The 14318-nt window shown below is 39.3% G+C and overlaps 1 protein-coding gene across 3 annotated transcripts in view; it reads right to left on the reverse strand.

The window, feature by feature from the left end:
• MKRN1 (makorin ring finger protein 1) overlaps positions 1-13698 on the reverse strand; it is a 30285-nt gene extending 16587 nt beyond the window's left edge. Inside the window, exon 1 of one of the 3 annotated variants that reach the window (XM_069087362.1) lies at positions 13385-13698. In XM_069087362.1, coding sequence (XP_068943463.1) covers positions 13385-13557 — 173 coding nt within the window. In that variant the 5' untranslated portion in view covers positions 13558-13698. The remainder of the gene's footprint in view (positions 1-13384) is intronic. The other 2 variants (XM_069087361.1, XM_069087364.1) reach the window with 2 other exon arrangements.
• Positions 13699-14318: the final 620 nt, after the last annotated feature.

Here is a 14318-nt window from a genome sequence, read left to right on the forward strand (position 1 = left end):
GGGGTTAAGCGACTTACCCAAGGTCACACTGATGGTGTTAAAGTGTCTGAGGCCGGATTTTAACTCAGGTCCTCCCAACTCCAGGGCTGGTGCTCTATGCACTGTGCCACCTAGCTGCCCCTAAATCAATGACTAACTGGGAGCCAGAGAAAATTATAAAATTATACTCAGGTGACAGGTCAATATTTCCAAGACAGGATTCTACTGCTCAAAAAAATCTGTCAGTGGTTTACTACTGCCTTTCTATTGCTTGAGTTTGGCATGTAAAGTCTTCTTTACTCTGCCTTTCATTTTATCTTTCCAGCCTTATTGCACGTTATTCCCCCTTCAAGGACTCTACATTCTAGACAAACTAACTTCCTACCCAAACTCAAAATCCTGTCTCTCTCTCAAAATACACAAGCTGTCCTCCACCCCTGGAATACACCTTTTCTTATCACTCACTCTCAGATGGCCAAACTTCAACTCAACTCAAGGCTCAACTCAGCAATGATCTCCTAGATCTCCACATGCTAATAATGTTCTCTCCCTTCTCAAATGACCTGAGGCCTAGGAGTTAAGTGACTTGTCCAAGAGGCAGAACCACAGCGTTTGCTGTTTCACTCCTCTCAGCTTTCTTGTCTATACTGCCACCTCTTTGGCAAGTGCTTTTTTACATGTCACTTACTAAAAACTATTCACTGTCTCCAACAGAACAAATTTCAGAAGGAAGACACAATGATTCAAAAGAGAGAAACTAATGTCCAAATAGGACTGGCACCACATAACAAATAACTAAGCTCTTCCTCTTTAGCAATTCTAAACATCCCAAAAGAGGATCATTCCATAGCAGTGATTCTTGGGGATCCCTGACCCTTCCAGGGGGTCTGAAAGTCATAATACTAAGATGTTTTAATTTCTAACATAGTAAACATCAATAGATGTAAACCACATAAATAAATAAAAGCTCTTTGGGAGAAATTTTTAAAGACTTTAAAGGGGCTTCAAAAGGCCAAAGCGTTTGAGAACAACTGCCCTAAAGAACTGTGAGAAAGACAGTTACCTATCTGGGCATTTGCAGGCAAGGGGAATCCTGGTACTAACTTGCAGTTGATTGACTCCCTCCTTAAGGAATCTGTGGAATGGTCAAAGAAGACCTGAAAAATCAGGAGTTATATTTCAGACTGGGGTGGTTGAAATAGTGTTGGTGGGGTTTCATGAAGAAGGTTGGGGAGATGTGGATGTTACTGAAAAGAACAGGAAGTTTAAGAGAAAAGTAGAAAAAATTGAACATTTGAGCAAGAAGAGGCCAAAAGAATGGTTAATACGAGTTACGGTAAAAGGAAAGTGTAGGCAATATATTGGTTTAGAAAGTTGGTGAGAGTCAAGATACACTAGCAAGTAATTTTAAAGTTGCCTTGTCCAAAGGTGAGTAGACTTGACCCTGGTCTGAGTAGCACCACAGGACAAAACTACAATTACTGGATGAAGATTTTGGTCAACATAATGAGGAACAATACTCTACCATGGAACAAATTGCTGTCCCGCTACACTGGGTGTGATCAAGCAGAGATACAGATGACCAACTGTCAAGACTATTTTAGAAAGGTCTCCATTTGGCAAAAAGTTAAGACTAGATCTTTTGGGTTATTTACAACTCTTAGAGTTAGTGACTGTTAATAGGTGACTACAGAGCCACCCTTCCTTATTTATAGAGAAAGCAACTTACTCTGCATGACTCTAGGAGTCACTGTGAGGCAGAGTGAAGGAAGTAAGAGTTATAACCATATGGTGTTGTCAATCATTAGGTCAGAAAATGAGGGAATCAAATTCCAGGACAAGAAGTCTATTATATACCATTAAGGGTCTCCCCATTAGAACAATATATTTCCTATATCAGTGGCATTTTATTCCTTCAAAAATAGTTATTAAATGGCTACTATGTATAAGACTGCAAACTTTATAAGGGCAAGGCTCAAGTGTCATAAAAGGGGAACCACTAAAATCCACCAGAAAAGAAATCTGGTCAGAAGTATTCTTTCTGCCATGAAAGAAATGGCATTTGAGCTGGATGTTTAAAAATGAGCAAGGTTTAGATAAGTAGTAGTTGAGTGGAAGAAAACATTTTAGGCAAGGGGAACAGATAAAACATAGTAAGGTATAATGTGGGGACCATGAATTGAATTTGGCTAAAATGCAGGGTTTCTATACCTCAGGAGATGAAACTAGAAAATCAAATTTGAAATATAACATCAACTCTTTATTCAACTGTGTTAAGTTATTATTAGTTAAAACCTCTTTTCACTGATAAAAAAATGAAGGTCTTGCATAAAACTGTTCCATCTCAAATATTCTAATAGGAGTTACTATCCTAATTTCTCACATGGCTATACTACTCTGAGACTTCTCTGACTTCTCACCATATTTCTCCCTTTCAGGTGCCTCCCCCACTTTCTCCTGCTTTTCAGCCTTTTGTGTTACCTTCACCCATTAGACTGTAAGCTCTTTGAAGGCAAGTACTAGCTTTTTTTTTTTTTTGGGGGGGGGAAGTATTTGTAGCCCCAGTCCTTACCATAGTTCCTGACACATAATAGTCACTTAGTAAATATGCATTTATTAAGCACCTGCTACATGCCAGGCACTGGGCTAAAGGCTTAATAAATGTTTACTGACTTTACTGTCATGTAGAGAATATAGCAAACTATCAACTAAAAAGTAAGAGAAATTGCTTCTATTCTAATTGAGGAATATATTTATTGTATATGAACACAATTTAGGTCTTAAGAGATGAATTCAGGTGTCCAAGCTAGTAAATATTCAAAGAAAGATTTAATCCTCTAACACATTTTGAAAAATGTTTTTTTTGGAGTGGTGATTTCCACATCGGAAACTCCAAGTATACAAACTCCCTCTAAGAAGACAGTCAATTCATTAACTGAACAAAGAAACACTTTCTGTAACTTAAATCTTACCAAGTTGCTTGAGATATTGAGTCACTGACTTGCCTATGATCACACAGCTAACATGCATCAGAAAAGGATCTTCAGTTGGTTTCCTGAACTCCCAAAGCAAAGCCTCAGTCTACTACACCAAACTGCCTCAACTATCTATTGAGTCACCACCATGCTTCTAGTTACCTAGAAGTCATCCTTAACTTTTCACACTTTTATTCACCTTCCTTACATTATCAGTTTCTAACACCTGTCAATTCTACATACACATCATCCTTCTGTCCTATTTGTTCTGAGATGGGTATCACCCTAATCCATGCCCTTCAAACCTAGACTACTGCAAGAGACAGGTCCTAGTGTTTCTAATAATAGCATTTATATAGCACTTTAAATTTTGTAAAGTGTTTTGCAAATATCTCTATGCCTGTGAAATAGGTGCTATTAGTATCACCATTTTACAGATAGGGAAACTGAGGTAGACTGAGTCACAGGGTCTCATAATTAGTGTCTTGAAGCTGCATTTGAACTCAGGTTACCCTGACTTCAGGCCCAGTTCTCTGTCCATTGTGCCACCTAGTTGCTTGGTTTTCTTGCACCTAGTTTCTCCCCTCTACAAAACATCTTCCACATAGCTGTTGATATCCTAAATACAAAAGTCTGTCTGCATCACTCTTAAGCTCATGAAGCTTCAGTGGCTCCCCAATGCTTTTAGGATCAAATACAAACTAGTGTCTGACATTTCAAGCCTTTCACAATTTGGCTTCAGAACTTGTCCTTCCAGGCTTATTATACTCCCCTACCACAATGGTCTAACCAACTGGCCTATCTACTGGTTCCTTGAGCCCCATGGTTCCACTTTCTGTTTCTTTGCCACAGGCTATGCCCAATGCCTAGATTGCTTGACTTTTAGAACTTCCTAGGCTCCCCTAAGGAGGTCTTTCTAGGTACTCTAATCACTGTCTTCTTTATATCCTGCATTTACTTATTTATAAAAATGCTAGATTCACCTAATAGAAGCTGTCTGAAGCAATGCAGATTGTATTTGTACTTTAGGCACCTAGCACATTACCTTAGGCATTTGGAGGCATTTAATTAACACTTGTTGACTGAGCTCATAATTATATAAAAGGACATGTAAAAAGATGGGGGCATATAACAAATACATGTGTGTGACATGTATATCCCTCTGAGAGGAAAACTAAAAGCCTAGAATAAACTTCGGCTTACAAAGAATTAATTTTAAAGCTGTATTCAGAACAAGGAAGTTAAGATGGTGATAACACCACTGATTAAGGAAGATTGACAATGTTAACCAGAGGACAGTAAAAATATAGAACTCCTCAGTTCTTATTTTCATCTTCAATAGGGAAACTAGTCTTCACATTGGAAATTATAGAACAATGTAAACAGGGTTATACCTCAAGATAGGTGAAGACAGAGGAAAAGAATACTAGCTGATTTAAATGTGTTCAAGTCTTCAGGCCCTTGATTTTTCCTTATAATTCCTGCTAAAATAATTTACAGAAATAATCTCAGAACCAATGGCTTGTTGGTAATCTCTAAGGAACTATAAAGTGCCAGATTTGCATAATTGAGACTTTCTACTAAAAATAAAATGGAAAAAGGATGCCAAAAACTACAGGTCAGCCTGACACTGATCTCTAACAAAAAATTTTTTTAAATGGATCATTTAGGGAACAGTTTGTAAGCATCCAGAAACTAAAGTAGCAATCACTACTTGCCAACATAGGTTTCCAAGCCAAGTCAGGCCAAGATAATCATACATTTACTGAACTGTCTACTTTTTCTTTTCTAATAAGGCTACTAGCTTGATAGGCAAATGGCATACTGTAGATAGAATGTATGTGTTGCAGCCAGAATTTTAAGAGTTCTTTCATAAAAGCCTAGCTGATAAAAAATTTAGTGTTAATAAGTGTTCCAAGTTGAACCTTGATGAATAATTCCATTTAAGTATTTGATTAATGATTGTGTTGACCTAGTCAACAAAGTAAGCAACATGGATGTAAATATACATTTATCAAATTTTTAGATTATACAAAACTAGGCTAACATATAAGATGACAGAATTAAACTCAATATTATCTTAACAAGTTAGCAATATGTTGCTCATGATATAGTCATGATAGGAGGGTGGGGGGGATGTGGCAGAATAAAATAAAACTAGCAACCCGATGGTAAATAATCAAAATGAGAAAAGGAAGAGGCGGCATGCCTAAAAAAAAACCCTACTGTGGTAACATCAAGATGACATTTGACAAGGATAATTGGAAAGCTCTCTATTATATTTGGTTATGTGATTCTAATGACCAAACTTGGACAGAAGACCTGAAAAAATGCGACTTCTTGCCTTCACTGCAGAGAGGAAGGCAGATTGTGTATGTGTTGGTTAGTTTTATTGAACTGCTCCCCTCCCTTTGTTATAGAGGATGATTTGCTGGGCAGGGAAGATAGAGATATTCTGGGAAGTAAATACATTAAAAATTATCAATAAAATTAAGAGAAAAATTTTCAATTAAATAATTAAAAAACCCCCACATCTACATTTAAGTAAAAAGAAACAAATGAACAACTACAAAATTAGGTAGTTCTAACTAGACAGCCATACCAGGGAAATATGGGGAGGTTGTTTTTCAAAAACATGCACTAAAAACTTCACTCTGTGTGCTCCCTCCCTCAAGCTGTACCAAGAAAGACACAAACAAAATGCTTGCACCCCTGAAGGGCAAGAGGAAAAGGTAGAAGGAAGCATCAGAAGAAAGAAAGGAGGCACACTAGTCATTGATGGCTAGAGCAAAGGCCTCTTGGAGGCCAGCTCCCTCTTTCCCTCTCCCAAAGGAAGCAGTCCAAGGGAGCATCTACCCTATTTGGAGGTACCTTTCTCTCTGGCTGTCAAGTATGCCTTCTTTTGGTTCATAAGTCCCTCGTGGCTAAAGAATAACAGCAGCTTGAGGCTAGGAGATGTATCTCTGTTATAGACATTAATTTCAATATAAAGAGTACGTCTATGTGATTCCACATCAGGAGAGCAAACATTGTTGGTTTAGTTATTACTTTTAAAAGTGTACAGAAATGACATTTACATTTCTCTGGTTTCCGGGTGTGTTTGAGAAAAAAGACTTGGGGGAATTTTAGTTGGCTGTAGGCTAAATGAGTCAACAGTATAACTGGGTTGCTAAAGCTAACATAACCTTAGGAGGCATTTAAAAAAATATAGTATCCAGATCATGGAAAGTAACAGTCCCACTGTACTCTAGGCGACTCAGACTACACAGTAGAGTACTGTGTTCGTTTCTAAGCGCCACGTCTTAACACAGCCACTTAAATCTATAGAGTAGGGTCAGAGAATAATTTAGGTGTGAAGTTTGAAGACACCATAGAAGGTGAGTCTAGAAAGACTACAGGGAGACCTAACAGATCAAATATCTGAAGGGAATTTATGAAAAAGACACAATCTCCCGGTTTTGTCTTGCTCCAGAAGGCATAATGAGGAAAACTGAGTATACTAACTTAAAATAATCTTTTCACAATGGAGTGAGTTCAAATGTAGTAGACACTCAAAAGAAGCTGACCAAATATGTGACCTGGAGTCAAGTTAAAAAAAAAGTTAAGTACTCCTATACAACACACTATTAGGGACCAAAAGAGCTAAAAATCTAAATAAAAGATATGATTCCTAGCTCCAGGAATTTAACCCAGCAAAAAGATACCAAAGAGAACACAGAAACCAGAAGACATCAGTTCTGATTCTAGCTCTGCCACTTAGTAGCAATATAACCCTTGGAAAGGTCACAACCCTCTTGGATTTTCAGTTTCCTCCATTGTGAAATACTTAAAGCTGCCCATCTCACAGAGTTGTTTTGAAGATCACTTGAGAGTACATAGAAACTGCTTTGTAAGACATGAAGCTCTATAAAATAAATCAACTATTACAAGTAACAGCAATGTACAAAAGAACCTAAGTATCTAAGAAGTACAAAGTAACAGTTGAGAAGAGAAATTACTTGTTCCTGTGGAAGATCAAGAAAGACTTCATGGAATAACATTAAAATTGAGCCTCAAAGGATGAGTAAGATTTAAATAAATACGGGAAGGATGACAATCCAGGGAAATTTCTGTTGTTCAATTGTGTGACTCTGAATCCATCTGGGGTGTTCTTGGCAAAGATACTAGGGCAGCTTGACATTTTCTTCTCCAGATCATTTTACAGATGAGGCAAGTGGGGCAAATGAGGTTAAGTGACTTGCCCAAGGTCACACAGCTGATAAGTATGTACAGCCAGATTTGAACTCAGGACATTGAATCTGCTTGTACTCTATTTCATAGGCAAAGAGAAGCCAATGAATATTTCTGGGCATAGCTCAAGTTTAGGATGCTGTTAGGAGCTTTTACTGGGAAGTACTGTGTAGAATTGACTAAAACAGAGATTTGTGGCAGGAAGATCACTATGGCTAGGCAGGAGATAATTCAGACCTGCACTAGAATGGTGACATCTGTTCAAATGATATTCTGAACAGAGAACAGGTAAACTGCTCCCTAATTAGATGGAGGTATCTATCTTCTGCCTCCATGTCTTTGCCCAAGTGGGACTCCCTTTTCTACAATGCTACCCCCTCTCATCTTAATCTTGTTCAAAGCACTTTAGGATTCCTGTCTCCCTCTTGTAAATATTTTGTATACATCTTTTATTTATACACACTTGTACATTTTGTATCCCCCCAAAAGTATGTCAACTCCTCAAAGTCAGTGTCAGTTTCATTTGTCTTTGTAGCTTGGCACCTAGCAAGACAGTTACAAATAAGAGCTCAATAAATGCCCTCAATGAATTTAACTAGGGGAGGCAGGGGAAGGACTAGAGGATTAAGAAAGGAAGAAATACAGAAATAATTATTTTTTTTAATTCAAATTGATTAAACCTACCATATATATGGCTTTTTGGAGGGCAATTGGGTTTAAGTAACTTGCCCAAGGTCACACGGCTTGGTTTTTTGTTTGTGTGTGTTAAGTGGCTGAGGCCAGATCAGAACTCTGGTCCTCCAGACTACAGGACCAGCACTCTACTCACTGTGCCACCTAGCTGCCCCTACAGAAATAATTCTTGCACTTGATGAATAGCTGGATTAGATAACCTCTAAGATCCCCTCAAACTTTAAGAATCTCTTGATTTTTGGACATGGTAACTTTATGCTGTATCCTTGACTTTAAATACTTTTTCTTCATTATTTCATCTTTAACAATAATTTCTATGCATATGATTCTCTAATCTTTATCTGCAGGACCAATTTCTCCCCTAAGGACCAGGTTAGTATTTCCAACTGCCTGCTGTTATATCTCCTGGATCAAATTCAAACATGCCCCAAATTGAATTTATTGTCCCTTCCCAAAAACCTGCCCATGTCCCTAATTATCATTATTTCTATACTAGCATTTTCCTTAGTCATCCAGGTATAAAAAAGTTAGGGTATTTGCTTCTTTCCTCTCTCCTTACATCCAATCAGTTGTCAAAACTCAGTTCTGGACATGCTAATTCAACATTTAAATCTGTCTTCCTCCTTTTCACACACCCCGCCCCCCCCCTTCTAGTTTAGGCTCTAGTATCTTACCTAGACTACTGTACTAATCTCTTAAGTCACCTCCCTAATTCAAAGTCCATCAACATACAGTGGCCTTCTTCAAATTCAGAATTTGATCACAAAGTACTCCCTTGGTCAAGAATACACCTTGGGGGTCCAATGCACACTACTTCTCTTCATGTACTCATTCAACATACTAATCTTCATCTATGACTAAGTCCTTAAGGATAGAATCTATTCCTTACTCCACCTGTGTGTCCCCAGCACTTTACACAGATACTTAATAAATATTTGAATCCAATCTCTCAGAAACTTGAACATTGTGGCCAGATGGAACCCATCAGGAACTTGTGAAAGTTTTATGGATCCAGTAAGTATGCTTATAGGCATTCATTACAATTCCCTAGAGATTTAGGAATATATCTTTATTTTTTGATTAACCTAATGTTTAATCATGAAATCTTGTTTACTGTAACTTAATTCTTGCTGGTACAAGAATCTTTGTCACTAGATGCAGGTTCTCTCACCAGTGCTTGTTCTACTTCCATGTATTCCCCATTGTGTTTAGCACATGTTCAAAATATTTTTGTTGTTACTTAATACTTAATTGACTTCATTGGATCAATTTATTTCATTAAAAGAAATTTTATCAGTGGGGATTTCTTTAAACAGACAAAAGCAATTCCAAATAGTTTTCGTTAAAAAACTGAGTAACAGATCAAAGCACATGGACACCATTTCCAGAATACTTTTCCATCTTAGCAGCTTTATTTTAATGGAAATATAGTAGCAATGTAACATAACAGTTTCCAGATGAAATCCAAACATTATCTACATATACACGGGCCAGGTTTAATCATGTCACCTTATACAATAAATTACAGTGGCTCCCCATCACTTAGGGTTCACAGCCTGAATCTCTTCTACCAGTCTAGTCTTCTTATATACACACCTTTTCCTCTCCTCAGTCTACAATGACACTGGCCTCCTTTACTGTTGCTGACTGGAGACACTCCAATCTCTCAACTCTAGGCATTTTCTCTGGCTGTTTCCCCCAACCCCCACACCCAAGATGTCTGGAATTCTTTCCTTTTTCATCTCCACTTCCAGGCCTTCCTAGCTTTTTCAAGTCCCAGCTAAAATCCCTCCTACCAGAAACCTTTCCTAAGCCTCTTTCAAACTACAGCCCTTTTCCTGTTGATTATCTCTAATTTAATATCTGGTATATCTTGTTTGTACTAGTTGTTTGAGTGCTGTTCCCTCAAACCCCCCCCCCCCCCCTGTTCCTTGAGAGCAGAGACTATTTTTGGCCTTTCTTTGTATTCCCAGGGATGAACACAATGCTTGGCACGTAATGGGTGCTTAATAAGTGCTTGCTGAATGACTTCAGTTTTCTTATAGGCCTTGGAGGAATGCATTTGAAATACTACATAAATGAGTTTTGTGATTAAGCCTTTAACTGTTTTTAACCCCACCCATTTTATCCTTAGAGATGCTAAAGAATGGTAAAATCCTAAAGTCTCAACCTAATTCTCAAACAAAAAAGATGGAAACATTAACAGCTTTGGGCAGGAGGTGGGGGAAGAGTGAGGCTGCAAGATACAGAATCATGAAATGTTTAATTAAGTTGCAAAGGAAAAACATAAGAAATAACAATAGAACACCAGATACAATCAAGGAAAAGAAGCACCCTGCAATAAAGTTTGAACAAGTTTTGTGTTTTGGGACACAGAGAAGCAGCTTTAGCCAGCTTCTAAAAGGATTAATACCTTTTGTGAGAAAAGCAGCATTGGATCTGTGGATGATATGTGGTAAAGAAACATGTACACTGTAGCCTCATTGTAACACCAACTGTATAACACAGGGTGACCACCTTGGATCCTTTCCAAAAGGGTTTAGTTACAAGGAGTACTGGAAGAAGTTATTTATAACTTAGTCTTACCTATAATGTCATTCTCCATCAGGGACTGTATTACGAGACTCTGGTTTAATTCCAAGACATGATTTTTATTGAGATGCCTAGTCATCCTGTTCCCTTCCCTGCCCTCCAACTCCCTAGTTTGTTTTGTTTTTTAAAATCGACAGTCAAGTAATTTTAACAATGTTAACATTTAAGTCCATACTTCCAGGTATCCTATTCCTCTATTCATGGAAAGGAACTATGATCAATACCTAGAGAAGACAGTTGCAATTGGAAATGGAGTCTATTGAAAATAACTGGAAACAAGGATTATATTTTGATGAAAATTCCCATTATTATGGTAAATTCCTCATAATTCTTATTAGGTACTTTGCTACATAAGGCCAAAGTGGCATGTGTATGTGTATAAAAATATACATGTCAGACTTATGTGTTAATTGGTGTAGTAAAGTTGTGGTAAGGAAACTGCAAGTCACAAATTTATATCAACAACCAACAGTTCTGGAACTTGCAGCTTAAGAGTCGTCTCCTGTGCCCTGAAGATAAGCAACTCAACCAAATTCAGACATTAATATTTGCCAGAACTGGGACTTGAACAGAGATCTTTCAGTATTTCAACATTAATTCTCTATTTACCTGTTTGAGCTGTCTCTCACTGCTTTATATAAGAACCAAATACTAGGATTAGAGCAGCATAATCTTTTACAAAACATTACTAAGGTTCTAAACTATAAAAATTCCTCACTGTCCATAACACAAAAGGATTCCCACACTGGATTAGTAGTAACAACCCCTAAGCTAGCCTCACAGACTAATTTGATCCATTATGGTGCTGAAGGAAAATCAAGAATTCATGGAATGACTGGTCAGGTTAAATCAGTAAAGCTTAAGAAAATAGTCTGGTTTTGAATGGATTGTGATGTTGCACACAAATTGGGAGAAAGAAACAAGGTCCTCTAAATTGGTAATGGAATATATCTCTAAAGGATATTAAATCTGGAAGGGATCACAAGGTTGGGGATTTATTTAAGATTAGACTTCTGGGGTAAAGATAACTAAATTAACTTGCCCAATCTCCTATGATAAACTGACTAGAATCCAATTCTCCTTTTTCTACAGCAATCTTGGTATAAATGATGGAAAGGTTGACCAAAAATAGAGGGGTCAAAGGAGGGCAACAAAAATAGATGTTTGTAAAAATCAAGTTGATGGGTTCTGACGGTAGATTAGCTACTATGATTACGGAATATTGCTAATAAGTTAACATTAATATACTAGAAGTTTGCCAAGTATTTTTACATATTCTCTTATTTGACTCTTATCCTGTGAGGTAGGGTACCATCACTATTTTGGAGAAAACTGAAGCTAAGAGAGCTTAAGGCCCAGAGTCAAACAGGTAATAAATAAGTATGTGAAGGTAATAAGCATGTATGAAAGGTCTTTGTGACTGAGTAGTAATTAGGTATGTGTTGGGGAAAATCTAAAATTATGAACTGATTCAAGGAATTTTATTTCAATCACTTGTATACAGAACACCATAGGCTGGAATAAAAAAGTGGTATACCCAAGAGGTTAATTAAGTACTCCAAGAAGAAAGTGTTTAACATTAACCTTTTATTCCACGTGCCTGGTAAAAAGAGACTCAAATACCAGCTAAAATAGCTGAGTATAGCAAAAATAAATGGAAAAATGCCACCAAAATTTGGCTTCAAGAAAAGGAATTTTGAAATTCCTATTGTGAGTGAATTTTCCACTTCAATCTAGCTCTTTCCTACATGTGAAATGGGAAATATCCCCGGTTGTTTTATACTTTCTTGAAAGGAAGGTTTATTGAAATTATACATGTCTTGAGTACTTAAAATACCTGCGTTAAAGACAAATAAAGGACCTGAAATTAAATACTAAAAAACAATAAACTTCATACCTACAACATAAAAAATACATCGCATTTAGAAAAACCCAGATAAACATCCTAAAATTAACTCACTTGTCAGTTTCTTTTCTAATACTCAGTTGGACCATCTTTTTAAAAAAAAGTAGCCGTATAAGCCTAAATGCTGACTAAGCATTTTAAAGTGCCTAATATCCATGCTACAACTAAAACATTTTTCTTTGAAAATGATCCTTTAGATCATTGCGTACACTATCAAGAGGGCTAAAACAGGGCAGAAATCCCAGTTTATACCAGAGAGCAAAGCTGATTTATGGGGAGTGCAGCGATCATCTGAACACCAAGATTTTGTTGCTTCCAGAAGTAGAGAGGTAGATCCAAACCGGGAAGGTGAGTTGCGTTCTGGAGATAAGTTAGGATAGGACAGCTTTCTAGGCCTCGGATCTAGTTCTAGACAAAGTCCAGAAACGCCAAGTCGGATAAATGGGGAGAGAAAAAATACAAAATCGACTTCTCACAGCAGGGGAGTTAAATAACAGCCTTTGTAAGCGTTTGTAGCCCGGTAGCCCAAAGAAGAGTAGGCTGGAGAGTGAGGGCAACCTGGCTGGGGTCCTCTGCGGGGACTCCAATGCCCCAAGAAAAGACCTTGAGAGCCAAAGGAAGAACGTACACCCCCAACCCCCACTTCCTCCCAAGGAAGCCCGAGCGATGAGATTTGGGGGACAAATTCGGGCATGACACAGGTTGGGATAAAGGGGCATCAGTGCACTCCTTCCTCTAGAATGGCGCTTTGCCCCCCAATTCATGGCCTGCAATGACTTAAAGAAAAAAAAGGGGCAAGACTGGGCGGGGGCCCCCCGCAAGGGCAGCCAGAGATGAAGGGGGGACGCTACCAGAAGGGCGCCCCCAGGTTTTGGGGCGCCCCGGCCGGGGAAGTGAAGGCCGCGGGGTGCGAGGGCAGCGGCGCCCCCGGGCGGGGGTCATGGAAACGCCGGCTTTCGCTCTCTTCCCCGCCCCCCCCCCCCTTCCCTCAGCCTCTTAGCCGCTTTACCTGCAGGTGACCTGTTTGGTCCAGCCACTGCCGCTGCCTCCCCCGCCTCCTCCCGCCGCCGGAGACTGGGAAGCGACTGTGGGGGTGAGGGTGGGGGAGGCCGCTGCCACCGCCGCCGCCGCTGCCGCTCCTGATGTTGTGGCTGTTGTTCCGGGAGCTGCAGCCTCCGCCATTACTGTTTATCCCACACAGCAATGGCACCGGAACTTCCGGGATCACATACTTCCGGTCAGGCGGCGGGGGAGGAGAGAGGGGAGGAGAGACCGGGCTCGCCTCTCCCTACTCCTCACCACCTCTCCAAACCGCGTCGCGCCACCCCTCCCCATCCCCCCATCCTGCGGTCGGTGCTGAACAAAGGGGGGTACTCGGCCTTAGAGCTCCCTCTGCCCGCCCACACGGCTCCTCCAGCTCCCCTCTGATTGGCGGAGCGCGCTTTCTACCGGCAAACAGGAGGGTCTAGTAACGGGGGCTCCGTACAGGTGTGCTCCATCTCCAATCATCAACATCAGCATCAAAAGCATCATCAGCGTCATCAGCATCATCCTGACGATTGAGAAGTGGGATGCCTTCTCTACTGATAATCACCAGTTTATTTTGTTTTACGGAGTTGTGTACATGTTGTCTCTCCCATTAGACTGTAAGCTCCTTGAGGGAAGGTGCTGTCTTTTGTCTTTCTTTGTACCCTCCAGTATTTAGCACAGGGCTTAATAGAGTCTTATTGAGGGACCAACTGGTCATAATATATGTACAGCTATATAGACATCTATGTACATATAGATCTAGATGCATCGATCTAGAAAGCATATAGATATACACATATAGATGTCTATCTAGCTATGCATTCATGCTGATATATGTAATGCTTGCATTACCTAAGGGTCTGTGATTGACAAAAGCTTTGGCCCAAATTATGTAGTATGCCCACCTAATATAC

Source organism: Petaurus breviceps, unplaced genomic scaffold, assembly GCF_028583685.1.
Source record: "Petaurus breviceps papuanus isolate PSGF00001 unplaced genomic scaffold, PetGlider_PUasm1.0 181, whole genome shotgun sequence".
In the NCBI taxonomy this organism is placed as follows: domain Eukaryota; kingdom Metazoa; phylum Chordata; class Mammalia; order Diprotodontia; family Petauridae; genus Petaurus; species Petaurus breviceps.